Source organism: Lepidothrix coronata, unplaced genomic scaffold, assembly GCF_001604755.1.
Source record: "Lepidothrix coronata isolate B3197 unplaced genomic scaffold, Lepidothrix_coronata-1.0 Scaffold27, whole genome shotgun sequence".
NCBI classification, from domain to species: domain Eukaryota; kingdom Metazoa; phylum Chordata; class Aves; order Passeriformes; family Pipridae; genus Lepidothrix; species Lepidothrix coronata.
In genome coordinates, this window is record NW_016690207.1 from 154,945 (window position 1) to 174,416 (window position 19,472).

Here is a 19,472-nt window from a genome sequence, read left to right on the forward strand (position 1 = left end):
GAGAGGGGAGAAGGTATGGAAAGTGTGGAGAGCACAAAGGAGGGAACGGGGAAGGGATAAGAGCAGAAGGGGAAAGAAACCAGGGAAAGGGCAGACAAAGGGCCGGAAAGGGGAAGGGGGGGAAAGGGGAGAGAAGAGGGAAGGGAGGGGGAGAATAGAGAGGGAGAGGGAAAAAAGGTGAGTCAAGAGATGAGAGCAGGGCATGCAAGGGGCAAAGGGGACTCGTGAGGGGGGACCCTTGCAGGGGTATATACAGTTTGCCATCATTTGAGTGGGAGAATTTAGAGGAGACAGGGACAGGTTGGAGGGCAACTCACAGCACTCTGCCAGGTATGAAGTCAGACTCAGGGCCAGGTTTTGATTTCCATATGGTTTAATAAGTTAACAGATTCAGCCATTACACAGCAATAGACTTCTTCAAGATTTACAAAGGTGCAAGAACTTCATTTAGTCATAAGTAGTTTTATTCTCCTCTCTTAAATAGCTACGCAGTTCCAATTCTTTTCACCCAAACAATCTGGGGTTAAAATAATCCACCCAGAGAGAAGGCATCAAAGTACAAAAGAGAACACACAAGGAGGGGTGCTAATTCAAATTCCGTGTGGGTATTTGGTCCAGTACCTTACAAGCAAGGAAAGGTGGTGTGGAGTAGTCATGCCTGTAAGAAGGAGCTGCAATATCACAAGTACACAAAGACCTTTGCCAGAAGTTTGAACACCACCGGGATTGTTACTCTACCATGAGACTCACCATGACCTTGCAGTGGGGGAGGTCGGATGGAGAGAACAATGCAAAAGACCAAAACAACACAAACAGCAGCCTCCCAACATTCAAGAGTCTCCCCAGCTACCCAGAAATTACCTCTCTGTAGGTTTAGCAAACAATGAGCCAAGAGAAGCCCTTGTGGGAAGGAAATTGCACTGCCAGAGACAAAAAAAACATAACAAAAACATTTTTAAGATTAAACTTTGCCATGTGCCCAGTTCTAGTCTAGAAACAGCACATGCCCGTGTTGTTCTCTCATGGTTTGGAGAAGTTCTCATTATGTTCCCCTCCACTGAACCTGTTCTCCACCTGAGTAGTCTTCCCTTGCTCTTTCCCACTTCAGCCAATCTCCCTAAAAGCCCGTCCTCAACTACGTAAACACCACAAGGGTGCTTGCAGGAGCAGGAGTTGGACTCGCTCAGGTCTGTGCAAGAAATGGATACAAATGGCACAGAAGGCTCTCCCGACCCACCACTTGGTGCTGTCATCCCCAGCCCCTTTGCAGCATTCCCAGTACAGGTGTTTGCAGAGTGTGCTCTAATTATAACCATGTGCAAACACACAATCCCTTTGGCCTCAGTCAGACATCCATCGTGCCAAAGCCTACAGCACCCTCAGAACACTGAGGTTGTGTAGTTCCCTTCATTTCTTCCTGTGCCTGACTCAAACATAGCCTTAATGGGCCAACACCAAGGGCTTTTTTTTGATGAGGAGGCTCTTAAAAAGCCTTACCAAAGCATAGGGAGAGGGTGTATCCAGAGAGAAATACACTTACAAGCATACTTGCAGCTAGAGCAAATCTATTTTCTTCAGACCAGTAAAACTACACAACATAAGTAAGTTCTAGTAATTCTGTTCAGCCAAAATTAAAAAAAAAACAAAAACCAAAAAAAACCAAACAAACCCAAACCCTCAACAAAATGAAACCAAAACAAACAAAAAACCCAAAACCAAACAAACAACAACCAACCAAACAACAAACCCCTCACAAACAAAAAAAACCAAAATGGCTACTCTGGCTTCATTTACCAGTCACTGTTCGTGCTCGTGTATCTGACAGTGAAGCACAGCATTTGGAATGCAGGCCCCCATCAGCAGGTTGAACTCCTTCAGAACTCTCCATGCATTCATGCCACCGCTCTGCTCCTCTTCTTCCATCCCATATTTAGTCAAGGACCAATTTCACAAGGTGCAAATATTGAGCCTACCCTGAGACAACAATCTGCCAACTGCAGATTATTCAAGCTTATAAAGTTCGACAGCAGCCTCACCACTCCCCGGGGCTGCTCTGTGGTCCCAGCATTATGAAATGCCACAGACCCTGCAGCAGCACCAAGGTGAGGGCATGGGTATCTGGAAGAAGTTAAACAGGGAAATCAGATTTCAAATACCACTTCTTCTGTCCTAAAGCCAGAAGCACTGGCAGGGATTAAACACAAAAGAGGTTTCTTTAAGCAGCCATTCTACGGGGGAAAATTTCCAGGGACTCTGTCTTTACAGTTTCTGGAGGCCAAAACCCCGTGTGACCTTCCCTTTCCTTCTGAGAAGACTAGGATAGAGGAATTGTTTCTCACACCAATAACCACACCTGCCCCATTAGACAGACTTGTTACTGCTCATACCTTTGGGAAGCTCACATAGTTGGGACTAACAAAATCAGCACTTACTGCTTGGGGGATCAAAACGTTTCTGCAAAGGAGAAAGGAAGCCATATACAGATATGACGAGGAAGGATCAACGTGTTAATCAGGAGCATATTAGAACTAAAAAACTTCCAATACACACAGATGAGCCCTTTCCCCCTCATTCCTCTGTAGCTCAAACAGCAGTTTAGCCAAACACCTTGAAAACCAATCTGCACTTACTAGGAGCATTTAAAAGAATATAAAAGGTTACAATATATCAGTATGACTTTGATAAGAAACAAAATGGCAGAAAATACATCTCCACTAGGAAACACAAGCAGATGCGGGACTTAATGTTTGGGGATGTGCTCTGTCAGCACTTGAAAATACCCCTTTCTTTTGCAAGCTGTCTAACCAGATACAAATTTACAGTGCAATTTACTGCCTGTGATAAAAAAATTGCTAAAAATTCAAGGGAAGATGTGCCCCTACCATCATGCTTCCCATCTGCCATTCATTCTGCTGACCACAGTGCAGGAATCTTTGCCACATCAAAGCTCAAAATCAAAACCAGTACCTCCACTGTGAACAGGAGGCATAGCCTGGAGCCAATCAGGAACAAATACAGGAAAGCCCACAGACACATGGCAGGAACTCCCATTTAACACAGCTAGAAAGGTCCCCAAGGTCAGTGAGGAACTCGAGTTTCAGTTTTACTCCCTTTCCTATCACTTCTTCCTCTGAGTTAGCCCAAAACATGCTGGTCAAGACTCTAGGTACATGTTTGTCAGACATAAATCTCACCTTTTCTGCCTCCAGTCCACAGCAACAAGGACAACACTGGCCAGTCCTCATAGCCCTCCTAGTGTACATGAGCCCCAGATCCCCGATTCAGAAGCCCAGTCATCCTTGGTGTTCACCTCCAGCTGCTCCTCATCACAACAGCTTGAGCTGCTCTTGAAGTTTAAAGAACGCAGGACTATTAAATGAGACTTGTAGCAAGTCCTGTGATTAACCCACAACTGATGAGCTGCCGGCTCTTCTGCAAGTTCCCTTCCGCTCAAACCACTGTTTCCACTGCAAGGCTTCCCAGTCATCCCACTAGAGAAGCACTGCTGTCTGGGTTCAGCCAGCACTCTCATCTGACATGGTATTAAAAAGAATAAATAAAAACCAAAAATCAAGCATCAAATACTTTCACAGCTACAGCTCATAGAGGGGAAGGTGCAAGAGAGAATGCCAAACTGGAACCAAACCCCAGGACTCTGGGAGAAAGGGCATGCTGGGGAAGGACAGCACCATGTGTGACACCACCAACCCAGCAAAGGAAGGCCACGTCACTCTGGTGGCTGGATCCATACATGAGAGCCACAGATTGCCAGGTTCCACCAGCACCACAGCATGAACTGGTCACTTGCTTTGAGGAAAATGATCTTCAGAGAGAAACAGAGACTTCTCCAAAACCCATAGTGCACGGAACTGCAAACAAAGCCACAGTACCACGTGGACAAGGAAAGAAACAACGGAGAGAAGACATGGAAGAGCTTGAGGATGACAAAGACTCCGGCACCAAACCAAATGAAGAGGTTCCTGGTCAGCCAGCTGGACCAATCTTATTTTTCACACATGCCCAATCACATGGGGAATCAGCAGGAAAAACAAGGAGTCCCTCCTCCTGCTGGTACACACTGGCACTTTCAATTCAAGCCCCAGGTGACTATGGCCTTCCCTACCTGCACAAACACCCAAGAGACACCCTGAGGCTCCCACCTGTAAATCCTTTCACAGCGCAATATCCAGAGACATTCCAGTCTTTGGAAATGGCACACGGCAGCAGTATGAGTAAGGATTTGTCCTTCCAAAGAACACAACACATTTTATGCACGCCATCAAGAGAACTACTTTTTCAGTTGGTAGCATCCTGCACTGGGCAGGGCGATAGCCATTACCTCAGGAGGTACTGAGACAGGGGAGCAAAGCCAGGCCTAGGCAACGGACCTTCCGTGAGTTGTTTCCTCCCCTCTGTTCCACTTCCTTAACCTTACAACCCACAGGAGAACAGGAGCTTCCACTCAAACTAGGCATGCTGGCAGGGGCATGGGTGTTTCTCCAAAGAGCATTGTTACGCTCTTCAAAGGGAGCCTCCGGGGACATTATATTCACAATGCGCAGGGCTCAGGAGACCAGTCAGCCATTCATCTAGAAGGGCGGTCTCCTCCCACGTAAGGAGTCGATTTTCCCCTGCATGCCCCTCCCTCTGCAAATACCACTGCAGAAATGCCCCCTCTGTTTGAAAGCAGTGGATTGGGTTTGCTAGAAGAAAGGAAATACCAAACGCAATCAAGAAAGGTTCCTTCTATTACAGGAAACCCTTTCATCAGTGAAAACATGTAAAGTCTTTTCTCTTTCCTGCCACGTGCCTTCAGACTCCCCATCAGACTGCCCTTTCACCACATTTCTTGCCATATTCCTTGCCATCCATTCCCAGCATGGTGCCAGTCCTTGGCACGAGAACCACGAGAGTGCACGAGGCCGGGCCCTCCACAGATCCAGAAGACAGGCTGGCACCCCTTTGGCAACGTCCCCAACCACCCCCAAGGGTAAGGGATCTGCTCATAGGACAGCTGGTGCATACATGCAGCACAGCCCCTTCGCTGTTCAAGAACGTGCCTGTGGAAGGAGGGCTGCATCACAGGGTGGCAGAACTGACAGCACTGACCAGGCATTCTTGCAAGGGCCCAGGCTTCTACAAGAACTTGTGCAGTGGTTAAAACTTTCTTCTTCTTAGAGACTCCTTCCTTCACCAGCATAGCACAGAAAGCAGGGGTCCCTCAGTGCTGTCCGAACCAGGGAGTGTTCCAAGGATGGTTCCCATGCGGAGAACCACAGCTTGTTCTGCTGCCAGCTCACAGCCCAGGAATGCATGGCCCCGAGCACACCTCAGGTTACAGCCTCTGCACCAAGGACAAGTAATAAGAGCGTTTAGATCATCAGTGACCGCATCATTCTCTCTCGTTAAAAGAGCTGAGCGAGGCTACATCCCACACTTCTCAGCCATGTAGCTCACCCAGTAGTTTCTTGATCTGTAACACTGAAGGCTGCCACTTGAGAGACCTGCCTCCCATTTCCAAGAGGCAGCTCATGATGCCAGATGGCTACACAGGTGCAGTCACGTCTGCAGCTCCTGGGACCCCCAGGGGGATTAGCATGACACCTGGATTTTCTGGGAGAGCACAGTGGGGTACAACAATCAGAGAAGGCTAAGCCAAGGCAGACGAGCAGCCTAAGTCCCAGGTTTGCCACCTCCACTCCCCAGATGGTGTAAAGCACTGGGGTGTCTTCCCTCAGCCAAGGTTGGAAAGAACTGGACTGCAGGTCACAGATACCATGGAGTGGGAAGACAAGAGACTATAAAACGATCTCTGAGAAATCTTTCCAATAGGCTTCTCCCTCCTTCAGTTCTCACCAGCTGATGTGCTGTCACTGCCTTTGGGTTTGGATTTAGACTTGAAGGAGAACCGCTTGATGAGGCGATGAGAGAAGCTACCAGCTTTCTTCCTGGCAACAGAGTTGGCAGTGACATTAGACAAGTCATCGTGTGACTGGCTCAGGCCTGCTTCCTTCTGCTTGCTCCTTCTCCGGAAGATGAGCTTGGTACCACTCCGAAGAAAGCTAACTGCAGAGACAGAAAGGAAGAAGACAGAAACCATGAGAGTGTCCTGCCCGGGCAAGTTTCAGGGACAGTAACACACCTGGCCATTCTCAGATTTGCAGCAAAGACCTCTCCACCTCAGGTGGCAGAAGTCACAGCAGTCTGCAAATCCCAGCTCCCAAATGCAAGGCAAAGTCTCTGTTCATGATAGACTGCAATGCCAACAAGCTGATTCACTAAGCATTCCAAACCATGTCCCCTCTGCATAAACTTCCTTTTACACAACATCCTTCCCTCACTGGAAGTATGAAGAATTGTAATAGAAAGCCAAGATTCATATGAATGGAAAATGAGCGAGAACACCTGAAGGTTAAGACCCTGGGAAGAACACACAGGGGGAAAAGGCCTCAGACTAACCTGTCTCAAGGGCACACAGATTAACTGGTCATCAAGCCCCCTGGAACAATTGCCCGCGGTTTCACATGCCCAATCTGGAGGCAAATAATGCCAATGGCTCCCTATGACTCACACAGGCACGAGAGGATGGAGACACCAACTGCCATCAGTCTCATATGGATCAGAAAGGCATATTCAAAACCTGCATGCCATACAGCACTACAACAGTATTTCTTGCAAGAGGGGGTTTTCCCTCTCTTCCCCACCCACCAGGTCTCTCAAGAATCTGGGTCATGCACCTTTCTACCCACTGACATGAAAACAGGGGGCCTCCACAGTTCAAACCATACCTGGTTGTAACAGGGTACAACCCCCCAAAACTTGTCCTACTCTCATATTCTGAGCAATCAAGATTGTGATTTGCATTTGTTTACATAAGTCAGTAGCTAACTGAAAATGTTGTGGCTACGAGCAGACAAATCCAAGGTGTGCCATCCACCCAACTGCCACAAGCAAGTAAAATCCAGAACAGTAGTTAGGCTGGGGCAGGCCTGCTCCATCATTTAAAAGCAGAGAATTTGTGTGGACATCCTACAGTATAACAGGTCAGAGGCAGTAGCTGCTTCAATACTAGCAGAGAAAGAAGGAGGGCATAAAGGCCCGTACAATCCACATTGTTGGGCAGCCTCCATTTCCACACCAGAGGTGGCCAAATTCAAAGGAGGAATCATTATTTACAGACATGCACCTGATCTGTAGATGTAGAGGCCACAGAAAGAAAATGGTTCTCTGACATACACAAGCTGCACAGGGTTCCCATTTAAGAGAGCACAGAAATTGAAAAGGCTACTGGAATTGTATACCTACAAATAGAGGGATTTGGAACCACTCCAGTGGAAAGCATAGGAGAGAGACAGGCTCTTCCAGGCTCCGGTAAAAAGCTGCTCTTCGTCATGCCAAAAGCTGGCTGCAGACCCCATTCTCGGGTGGGGAACTCGGATGTCACTTTGTCCTTACATACAACAGGCCAATGTTAGCCACCATCTAACAGTTCATCTTACCTTTGTGATCTTTCAAGCTCCTGGTCTCAAGGGCTCCCGTGGAGCCAGTTTCAGACTCAACATCTTCCACTGATGGTCTTTCAGAGATGTCTGAACGTGTTGTCTCATCCAGCTCCTGACTGGCCCGTTGTCTGAGCAGTGATGCTTCCAGCGGCTGTGACGATTCAGTAGAATCGTGCATCTGGTCAGCTGTGCTCTCTGCTGCAGAGTCCCCAAACGCTGTGGCCTCCAGGGATGCAGCATAACCCAGAGAAAGTGCCATTTCATCTTGAGCAATAGGTACCTGAAGGGCGGGCAGACAGACATGGAGACAGGACCGAAAGAATTGCAACCATCTCCCTTCTTCCATCTACACCTACATACGGATGCTCCGGTTCTGATCATCAGACAGCACTGATGCACAATCATCATTTTTTTGCTGAAACATACTGCAACACTGCCGATTACAGAGCATTCTGCAGCACCTCCCTCACTCCCACAGTCAAGTTCAAGGAGAACTCCTTATATTCTCCATGAGGGTCAAAATCAGCTATGGCAGCAGGCTCCCTTTCTGCAGATGCCCTTAGTGAACTCCCACTGGCAGCTGCCCTGTAGCCTGGCAAGGTACCTTTTAATGCTCACTGGGAAGCAGCAAAAGGCTTCTGCTGAGCCAGTCATCTGTGTTGGAACCTTCCCAAACTGGTCCCTACAGGACAGGGTAGTTTCACACATGCATTCCTAGAAACAACCTCCCAGACTGGAAATGCAACTCTGATCTACCAGAGACCTTGGAAACTCCTGAGATGATCAGTGTGCTACGTTTTGTTGGTGTCTTCTTGGTGGTCTTGTTATTTGTCTCAGTTAGCTGCCTGATCGCCGTCTCAGCCACTGGATCCAAACCATTGGGCATATGGCCATCCCCTGAACACAAGAAAAATACCAGTGCTTGGAGTAGCAAACCTTCAGCACAGGCAAAAGGTCGCTTGCTGACTGCGATACTTGTAATAGGCAATTTACATGCACACAAAGATAGAGAACAGAATTTATTACAGACCTGTCCAAATAACCCAAAGGAAAGAAGCTCTGCATAGCTAGCTCTTGGCTTTTTTAGGCATTTCCCAGCAGGCATATCATTAAAATATCCCTCCCACTCAATAAAAGCTTCCAAGGATTCCCAAGAGCTTGGGCAGCCCTGGCTGCAAACTGTCCAAATTGTTGCAGTGCTCTGTTTCAGAGACAATCAGAGCCCAGAGTGCAGGGTGACCAAAGTTTTTTGGGTCCGGATAGCCTGGAAAGTTCTTGTCAAGCAAGGAAACACTCAGACTCACTGACTGGATAGCCAAAGCAGAATGTCTTATACCTGCCTCCACCTCACCACCGGTCCTCCGGCCCTGCCTTCACTCAGGCACCTGGACATCCTCCACCGCAGCAAATGTAAACAAGCTCAGTGAACCACATTCAGACTACCACTTTCCAAGAAAGGCGAAAAAAGACAGTTTCTCCACTAAGAGCCTCGAATTTCCAAGCACTTACGGCTACTGCTGGGCAAGGGGCCATGAGGACAGCCAGTCTCCAAAAGCACTGTTGTCTTCTTTTCAGTCACTTCCACCTTAGAAGGCGACCTCGATGGTGAATCTTCATGGCAAAAGAGACACAGATACCAGTAAGTGCAGATGAAGCTTAGGCAACTGTGCTATTGTGTTGCAGTCCCTACACACAACCCCAAAAAGCCTCCATCGAGTGTGCGGAGATCCTGCAAGGCTGGCTCTGTAAGGCTTTGTGGCAACGAAGCAGTAAGAAGCCAATTGAGAAAACCATAGAATCATGGAATGGTTTGGGTTGGAAGGGACCTTAAGGATCATCTCATTCCAACCCCCCTTCCACTAGACCAGGCTGCTGAGAGTCCCATCCAGCCTGGCCTTGAGCACTCCCAGGGATGGGGCAGCTACAGCTCCTCTGGGCAACCTGTGCCAGTGTCTCACCACCCTCACAGGGAAGGATTTCTTCCTAATAGCTAATATAAATCTACCCTCCTTCAGCTTTAATCCATCCCTCCTTGTCTTACCACTGTAAAAAGTCCCTCTTCAGCCCCCTTTAGGTACTGGAAGGCTGCTTGCTATAATGTCTCCCCAGAGCCTTCTCTTCTCCAGATTGAACAGCCCCAGCCTCTCAGCCTGTCTTCACAGGGGAGCTGTTCCAGGCCTGTGACCAACTTAGTGGCCCTCCTCTGGACTCACTCCATCAAGTCCACATCTTTCATGTGGTAGGGGGCCCAGAGCTGGACATAATACTCCAGGTGGAGTCTTACAAGAGCAGAGTAGAAGGAGAGAATCACCTCCCTTGACCTGCTGGCTATGCTTCTTTTGATGCGGCCCAGGATATGGTTGGCTTTCTGGGCCACAATCCTGTGAAGCAGCTGCTTCATTTGTGCCATTTCCTAACCACATCTCATGGAATATCCAGCACCACATGCATCAGGATGCCAGACTGCAAGCAGCAACTACCCCTAGTAAGTAAGGTCAAGACCCTTTCAGCTCCACATTCACTACATACAGCATAACTTCTTTAGCAGTGAAGGAAACAGAGGAAGAGTGGCTAAACACTTAGCCCAACATCACACAGAGGTTATGCGACAGCATATGCATTAGACCTCCCACCACCAAAGGATGTGAGAGAGGCTCATCCCTCCCTCACCTCCCCGCAAACACAGGGCTGCATCAATTCCCTCCCCCAGGACTATACTCAAGTTTCCAGCCAGCCACAAGACACTCAGGGAACAGCAAGGATGCCCGTGTTCTGACCCACAAGCCAAAAGCAATGCGTAAGGAGTCAACCTGCAATAACCACATGTGATGGCAAAACAGTTTTGCTACTACCTGCATGAGCTGCCTCAGGAGTATCGTGGCTAAGACTGTGCTGCCATAGCAGCCACCTGCACAATATACCCGCTGCAGGGCAGCCTCACCCAGTTTGCAGTCTGCCTTGGGCCGGGACTGAATCGTGGTGACAGTAGTCACGATGGTGCCATCAGGCATGATGGTCCGGTCCATCTCCACCTTCTTAGTGGGGGTGATGCTGGTTCTCAGAGATGTGGTGTGCTGAGCATTCAAAGATGCAGGAGACTCCTGGAATAGCAGCTATAAAGAGTAAAGCACTGCTCAGAGAGGGTCTGTTCCTCCCAGATGGAAAGGCAGGCATATTTGGGCAGCAAAAGCTAGGGCTCTGGGTACTGAGGAGCCATCCCCACTGCAGTGTCAATTCAAGAGGGAAGCTCAGGAACCGAGGCTCAGGCAACACCCCTTCTTGACATAAGGGTTTGCCAGCCCCCAACTCGAGCTCAGCCCCAATCATGCTTGTCTCCAGCTAGAGCCTAACATCATGAACACTTTCAGAGCATACATTAGTGCAGAGCTTGTGGAGTTGTGAGCTCACCTCCAATGTAATGGTAGCTTCAGCTGTCAGTGACTGCCCAGGTCCTGGGGCCAGTGAGCAGACATGTCTTCCAGATGGTTGTTTGCCCAAAGAATCAATCAGAAGTGTGGTATGTGCCAGCAGCACATCTGCAAGAAGGAACAGGAAAATGAAACACACCAAATGACCTTAGCACCTCAGATATCTCCCAGCCATCTCCCTGCTCTTGGAAAGCAGCCCCACGGGCCAACAAAGCAGATCCCCACAATATTGCCAGCTCCCAGGTTCAAGAGGGAGAAAGGGCAGGCAGCACTCCTCCGCTCCTCTTTAACAATCCAGAAATCAACTCCCTTAAAAAGGTGGCCATTGTGTGGCCTCCATCAAAAATAGGTGCTACAGTTAGTCCCTGACTGAGTACAAATGAACAGAGTTAAGAGCCTTCTGCAAAGTTCTTCCAATACATGGGGCATGCCTCTACTGCTTCAGAGCAGAGATGGGCAGGCCACAGAGGAATCTCCGAGTTCAAGTCACACTCAGACCCTTTTGGTAAGAAAAACTGAGTTACTTCATGCAGACAGAGGCTCACATAAAGCTGGATATGAAAAATCCTTTGCAGAGTTCATCACGCATCATATTGACACAGAACTACCACAAGCTTAAAGCACAGTAAGTCCCTCAGGCATTTTTGTCTCCCTATCTTACAACCCATCTTATGGTTGCCCATACTCACTTCCCATTCTGTTGCTATTTCCCAGCACCTGTAGCTTCAGCTCTTTGCTTTTAGGCCCCAACTCCCTGTTGAAACAGAAGAAGATGGGCTGCTGTTAGGCACTGTTTGCAAAGTGGCCACAGAGCAAACAACTCCATTCTGTATCTTCTCTCCCTCAAATCTCACACACCTCGTCACCTTCTCCAAAGCTCCAGTATGCGTGCACTGCTTTGGAGGACATGTCTAGGGCAGAAACTACACAGAATAGAACTCAGGTTTGTGTCCCCTGCAGGGCTGTGTAGGCTGCCAGAGGAAGCTGAGAGGGCAATCTGTCTGGAATGCTGAGAGATACATTACAGCCCTCCTGTGCCTGCTCATCGCTTCATCCCACCCAGTTAAAACACAGAGTGTCCAGAGTAGTGGGAAATATGCACATGCAGGCTGGGGCCACTTGCTGGAAGCAGCAGCACCAGCACAGGAGCAGCACAAACAGACACTGCCTTGTGGTGCCAGCCTCCACCTCTGCACCAACCACAACTGTTACTGCAGTGTGGGAATGACACCCAGAGAGTGTGCCAGTTCAGAAGAAGGGCAGACACTTACAGAAAGAGCTCCTCATTCCACTCCATCTCTCCTGCAGCACTGGCACTGCCAGCTGTCATCGGCCTTGTCCACTTCTGCTGCGGGGGGCTGTCTAGCTCTGCTACACAGCATATCTCCCCAACTCCTGCAACAGAGGGACAGAGGGCATGCATGCACTCATCAGCATGAGGCAATGGTTCAGGAGACACACGCCCCTCTTTTCCATTCAAACCCACCCAAAACATCCACTCACTCCAATCTCACCACCTGCGCACCTGCCCCTGTGGATCAGCAACGTTTTCACGCTTACCTCCCTTCCCCTGGCAGCCCAAGTTCAGCACTCGAAGATTCCGGAGCAACAGCTTAGAACCCAGAGGGGCTGCTGCTACTCCGGACGGGGACTCTCGAATCAACTTATTGCTGGGTACCTGAGGAATGACGAGAGCGAGACCGATGCCTTTATCGTTCACTCGCCAGCAGACAGCAGCAAGACGCATGACGTTGGTCCTCATATCTACTAAGTAGCTCCTCACACCAACACGGGAACACCCACAGAGCCATTCAGAAATGCTGCAGCTATCAAGCTCCAGTGGGCCCTCGTGTTATGTCAGATGGGAAGTTTAAGGCAGACAGAAAAGGAGACAGGCAAGAACAAGCTTGCTGGCTGCCAGACGGTCAACTGACAATGACAAACCATGGACCATTCCATGTCTGCAAAGGCTGCCCTGGACAGAGCCTTGGTGTTCAGGGCAAGGGAGACTGCCAAAACCGAGACGTGTCTCAGGCAGTCTGGCTCCAAAACAACACAACCGACAATCATCACTCAAGAAACAAGGTACAAACAGAGTTGCCCTTCAAAGCAGTTTCTAATTATCCCTAGGCCCCAAGTTGCAGAACCCCAACTCCTATGACAGTGCAGGTCAGGATTCAGCTGTCACCCAGAAGTGAGACTCAACCCTTGGATTCCTGCCTGAGCCTCAGCCCTCAGAAGTGTCCTGGGGCCTGAGTTGGAGGCACAAGGATGACAGGAGGAGAGTGCCTTACCGCACTGGCTCCAGCGGTGCAAGCCATCAGGTTCACTGTCATGGCTGGCTGCGTGCTGACAATGGTATCCTCGATCAGATCCCTTATCGTGGACAGATCCGCTCTCCCTTCATCCTTCTCTCCACAAATCAAGAGGAAATGCAGGAAAGTCATAAAAAACCAACACATTTTCTCCTTTTACAACTACAGCTGCCTCCCAAGCCTCTAAGGTATAACACAGTCTTTCTCCCAGTAATAACCTCCCAGATACTCTTTCTGTATTCCATACTCACTCTCCCCAGTGAGCTTCCGTGTAGCAGCTGCACACAAGTGGAAGCTTTCTAAATGAGACAAACTAGGCCTCTACATCTGTAGTCTACCCATTGTAAATTTTTGCAATACAGCTTTTATAGTTTGTCACATCCTCACTACCTCACAAGATGGTACTACCGCACTATTGGGAAAACTGACACATTCCTACATCTACTCGGGATAAAGCAACAAAGATGTCAATAAAACAAACAAATCAACCAACCTATTTGAATCACAGAAGCGCAAGCACACCCACATTCAGCCCTTTAAACCTCTAACACCCGTGGGTTCCCCACATTAATCTCTCAAGAAAACCCCAAACAAACACAACAACAAGCAAATACCACCTCACACACTCCTCACATACAAAAAACATGCCAACCCAGCTCATCTTGCAGCTCTACATCTGACAACAGCAGGAGGAACCTACATAGACAGAAAGCCTTCAACAGTTATTGGTACTGCTTCAGGTCTCTTGAAGATGCGTTGTTTTGACACAGCTGAGCTAGTATCGATTCCAGGGTGAAAGAATCCTCTCCCTAAAGGGCCACAGCAGCAAGTTGCCAACCTTCCCCCTCCACAGCAGCCTTTCTCCCAGTTCAACACTGTTTCTACTGCTCCCTCCCTTCCTGCATCAAGGTCAGCCTCCCACCATGCGCCACTCACCTCAGGAAGCTGAAGTCTTGGAAGAACCAAAAGGTCCAAGTCTGGTCTGTCCTTGAATGTCCATGACACCAGGAGACCCTCATTCTCTATCTCCTCCAAATGGATCTCCACCTGGCTCAGAACAAATACCCATAGTCAGGAACAGTTTCTGTTTACATTACGTGCTTTTTGCCCCACTTCAAATTCAGTGATTGAAAGGCAATCGCACCAATGCAACAGTAAGAGACAGAACATAAGAACAAAAGTGCTCCCAGGCCTATAGGATAAAGCAGCTGCAGAAGCCTCATTGCTCCATAGCAAGATCTGGCTTCCTCACTACTGGTAAGTAACCAGTAAGAGGTGCATAGAATAAGAAAGGCACAATTTTTGGGAATACAGTACTTGAAGTATTCCAACAGTCAGGTATATGATAATCTAACCAGCATTTCCTAAAGCAGCAGTAAGACCTCAATTAGAGTACCACATGCAATTCTGTACAAGAATAATCAACCCAACACTTCAGCAGGTGCAGACAAGGAATCCTAGAAAATGCTAGTGAGTAGGGGAGCAATTGGATGAGATGTGAGACAGGGGACTTTCAAAGATGAAAAGTAACTTCAGTTGCTGCACACAACTAGACTGGCAGCAGACACAATAAATACTGAGGAGAGAGAGGAGCTATTTAAATGACCGCAGAACACAGGCTCAAAATAAAACTGGGATGACCTGGGATGTACATTCAAAATTATAATAAGGCTTCTGAGAGCAAAGGGGTTCCAGAACAACTTTCCAACTTCAATACCTGCAATAGCACGGGATTGGCTTCTGCCACCACCGAGTTACTTCTAATTTTGCCGTGACTTTTTTTTTTAATTATTTTTTTAATTTATTTATTTTGCTATAGTGCAAATGAATGCACAGCCTCCATACAAGACACCATCCCCAGCATCACATCCTTCATCACGATGGGAACAAAATCACATTCCAGAGAATCAAATCCGGCCAGAAAGTGACTGTGGAGTTACCACCCACTGTAATTTCACAAAGCTTCTGTTCTGGAAGAAGCATCTCCAATACTCAACACACAGAAAAAGTTGTATCATGCTCTTGTGAAGGTAATAGGGGAAACACTGACAACTAAGCTACTCCTCACAACAGATTTCTTTTTCACACTAACTACCAGGACAACACCATATTTGTACATATGCACAGGATGTACCTTTACCTATCCATTATGTCGTGAGAGGAACTGAATTCTCTGGACTTCTTAAATACCCTCTTAAAAACACATTATAGAATGCTGCCATGCCTCAAAACTCTCTGGATTTTCTTACAGCTATGTTTCATAGCCAAAATCTGCAGAGCAAGACTCAGAAAACAGGACTGGGCATGCTAAAGGGGAATATTTGCCACTTCACCAAATGTCAGTGACAGCACGCTGCTTCTTCCAGCACAATGACGTCTTTATTTGCGCTAAATCTGGTCCTCCTTCCTCGACCAGTGTGGGGCTGGATGAAAGAATAAGGTCAATGTCTAACTTCTTACAATTTTTACCTGAGCCTGCATTACAGCCAAAGTGACATGATAGGTGTCCACAGAAACAGCAACTGGGGACTGCTGAGTAACAGAGACAGGGAATTTCACAGCTTCAGCTGACAGATGGCAGCACAGCACCTAGGGAGAAGAGATGAGTTTCTATCCCAACAAGAGGCAGTTGTGTTACTCTCCCCACGTTCTACAATGTGAACCTGCCACTTCAGACTCTGTACGTGAGGCAGTAAGGACAAATTGGTGACAGTAGTTCTCTTCTCTCCACTGTAGGAGAAGATGTTTGGGCTCAGCATTCATACAGCCCATCTCCACCAAGACATCTCCCCTCACGGAGCTCTTCGAGAGCTCAGTGAGGTACAGCCCCAGAGCCTCTGAACAGGAGACAGGCCTCCAAATTCTACAACAGACCTTGCCCAAAACCTCCTTGGTCCTACCATCCCTGTCACAAAGGTCTCAGCAATCTCCATAGAACACATCATCGGTCAATGTACAATTCAGAACAGCAAAGACTTACCATGCTGTGGTCCGACTGGCCCTTGCACGTCACACAATTTATATTTGCGGCTGGTGGTAACTGAGGACCCTCTTCAAACGTGATCTGCACTGAACTCTATGAAGAGAAAACTCTCTTAGTTCCCAGTAGTCAGAGTAGCCCAGACAGTTTCAAAGAGGATGAATGATTCTGATGTGGGAACCCAGAGATGTTCCAGTCTGTTTTCACAAATCCAGCCAGCACACAAAACCATCCCACACTGCAATTCTACCCACCTTGGCTTGTCCGTAGAGCGAAAAGAAACAAGGTCTCCATTTAAGGCTCAAACTCACTAACGCTATGTTAATTTCAGACAGATAAGCCCAAATGAGAATGGAAAAATTGTTCCAGATAGTAGGTCAAGTGTGTTAACCTTTCTCCATTGCAGAAGTTTTGCTGTTTCTTCTCTCTCTTCCCCTCTGTGCTAATCCTGTTTCAAAGAAAGAAAAATACCAAACCACCACCACCAAAACAAAAAATCCCCAAACTAAATAAACAATTAACAACAACGAAATCCACACCCTCAGCATATGGTACATGAGCTCCTCTGCTCAATTTGTTCGTTTTTGCAACCCTCTCCTAGTTTATTAGATTACAATCTCCACTGTGAAGACATCCCTCTTCTTCATCTGAGGATTTCCCTCTATCCCCATATTATAGGATCGGTTCTGTACGAAGAATCCCTCTCGAGAAACACAAGACCAAGATAAAGAGCTGAGAGCATCCCTGAACAAAACCTAGCCCTCAGAGATTCCCTCTGCTCACAAGGGACAAAAAGAGAGAGAGAACAGGCAATCTGGGCACTAGGACATGACCATTTGCTGAGCTGATTGCATTTTAGGGCCAGGATGATCGAGAGGGATGACAGAGATGCAGGAAGCCAATTCTTATTCTCAAGTAAACGAGACCGTGCGCTGCCAAGTCCGTGCAACAGACAGACCCATGTGAGGGGTGGAACAGGCTCTCGGACACTAATCTGACCAGCATACACACTAAAACCTGAAGAGTTACTTGCCCATCAAAAACTAGACTAGATGCATGCTCTCCTCCTAACACAGACACGAGGCAGCTTTCCCAGAGACCAAACTTCAAAACTGACAAAATGGATCGCTCTCTGTTTCATAACATTAATGCTTGCTGTTTCTTTTTCTCACAAGTCTCCTCCGCCAGAGCCTTGTGTTCACCCATGTGAATCAGTCCAAAATATCAGACCAGCCTTTTCTCTCTGTGACCGGAACCTCTGCCCAATGACTCAAGTATATAACGACCCACGGCAAGCTATTCCCCTGTTCTTCCCAATGTCACTGTCTCACCAAACCGGGAGGCACCAGTCAACTTCAAAAGGTCTCGTTACTCAGCCAGCTCAGAACGAACCATGTGCACAACGTAGTGTGAATCTATATATCCCCCAAGGCATGGAGAAAACACAGAGGAAAAAATTGCTTTATCCCATTTCATGAGGACCGCGGAGCTGAATGCTGGAATTCTGCAGCTCAGAAGCAGAGCACTGGCAGCAATGGGATGCCTGAGGAGCAGAAGAGTCTAAGATGGAGTACTTTTCCCACTTAAACAGATACAAACAGCTCCAGGTAAGTCACAATCTTATCCAGAATCCCACATAACAAAAAGCCCTCTGGGACAGCTTTTAGACCCAGCAACAGTGGCAATGCTGCTTTCTGAGTAAATATGCTCCAGATGAGGAGTGGCTGCAGCAGAAACTGATGCATGGCCCTCTATGCCATTTCAGCCATCAACTAATCTTCACTTTACATGAATCCTAAATTCTGGAACTTATAAATTCAGATAATTTTTGTGAGAATCTGAGTAAATCACCATGCGACAGAAAAGCACAGTTTATCAGATATGGACAACTGCTGACACTTCGATCATGGCATTGTGTCGAGGGACATGGAAGTAGAGTTTCCTGGGGGAGGGGGGGAGAGGCACTTCACACTGAATCTAGCCTAGAATTTGTCACCTTGTCAGAAGGGGTGACAATTTTTCTGTCTTGCCGGAAAAAAAGTTTGCATCCTTATTCAAGGCTTTGACTGCTTTTTCTTCAAACATGTTAGCCTCATGCTAACCTTTTTTACCTCTTGATTTTCCTATACCACTTCAGAGAAATGCCCCCCCTTCCCGTTCACACGACAGAAAAAAAAAAAGGAGACTACAACAGACTTTGGAGAGCTTTGGACCACAGCTTTTTGTGGGCATTAAGCCCCTGCCTTGCTTAAGCAATTATTTGCTATAAGCAATTATTTCCATGCGAAAATCAGCTAGGCATATTCTTCTTCATGAACGCCAAAACTATGCATCAGTATAAAAGCAATACTGGGAAATTAAAGGAAATAAATACCAGAAAAATTTTTAAGAAATTGCTGTGGAAACCGGCTCCCCACAGCTGGCCCGGCTCCTGCCCCAACCCAGGATAAACGAGCGCGGTACCAGCACTCGCGGGAGCGACGCCCTGGCTCGCGCAGGCCGAGCCGAGCCGAGCCGCCCGCAAGGCTCCCAGTGCCTGACGGCTCCTCCGGACGGGAAAGGGCTGCCCCGGCACCAGCGAACAAAGGGCGGGCGGGCTGGCAGCCCCACCTCAGCTCAGCTCCGCTCCCTTCGCCGCCGCCGCCCCCCGCACTCCCCCGGCCGGGCCCCGCCGTACCCCGTGCCGGCGCGCCTGGCTGTTGAGGGCTCGCACCCAGGCCCGCTGCCACTGCTCCCGCAGGGACCGAAGGGCGAGCAGCGCGGCGAGCAGCGCCCGGGCCCCGGCCTCCTCCGCCGCCGCCCCGCGCCGCCGCGGCGCCCGCAGGGCCGCGGACCGCCAGTACTGCAGCAGCCAGGCCGCCACTGTGAGCAGCGAGGCCGCGAAGAGCAGCACCAGCGCGGCCCAGCCCAAGTCCGGTCCCATGGCGCGGGGGGTCAGGGCATGGCGGGCGGGCGGCCCGGCAGGAGTGGAGGGGAGGCGGCGCCGGTCCACTCACGGCACCGGGCGCACGTGGCCCCGCCGCAGCCCCGCGCGCGCTCCCGCCGCCGCCTCCTTCCTTCCGGCGCGGCGAAGCGCGCGCGCCCCCCGCGGCCCGGAGGGACCGCCGGGCCTGTTCCGCCCGCTGCTCGCCCCGCGCCTCCACGGCCAGGGACCCTCCCGGCGGCTGCCGCCAGCCTTCTCTTCTGCGAGTCTGAAAGCCCAGCTCCCCCACCGGCTTTCCGAGCTCCCATTAACGGCGCTTTTCTC

At 49.0% G+C, this 19,472-nt stretch overlaps 1 protein-coding gene across 2 annotated transcripts; it reads right to left on the reverse strand.

The window, feature by feature from the left end:
• Window positions 1–355: 355 nt before the first annotated feature.
• Window positions 356–19,148, reverse strand: C2CD2L (C2CD2 like). Of its 2 annotated transcripts, none has more exons than XM_017809759.1 (14): window positions 18,903–19,148; window positions 16,226–16,321; window positions 15,715–15,834; window positions 14,182–14,292; window positions 13,225–13,338; window positions 12,491–12,608; window positions 12,202–12,325; window positions 11,620–11,684; window positions 10,911–11,038; window positions 10,444–10,615; window positions 9,012–9,113; window positions 8,266–8,399; window positions 7,500–7,782; window positions 356–6,066 (listed from the first exon to the last, which is right to left on the reverse strand). In XM_017809759.1, the coding sequence occupies exons 1-14, from the start codon at window positions 19,146–19,148 to the stop codon at window positions 5,846–5,848; spliced, it is 2,034 nt and encodes a 677-aa protein (XP_017665248.1). In that variant the 3' UTR covers window positions 356–5,845. The 2 variants fall into 2 exon arrangements, with proteins under 2 accessions (XP_017665248.1, XP_017665247.1); XM_017809758.1 differs by having other exon boundaries at window positions 13,225–13,341.
• Window positions 19,149–19,472: the final 324 nt, after the last annotated feature.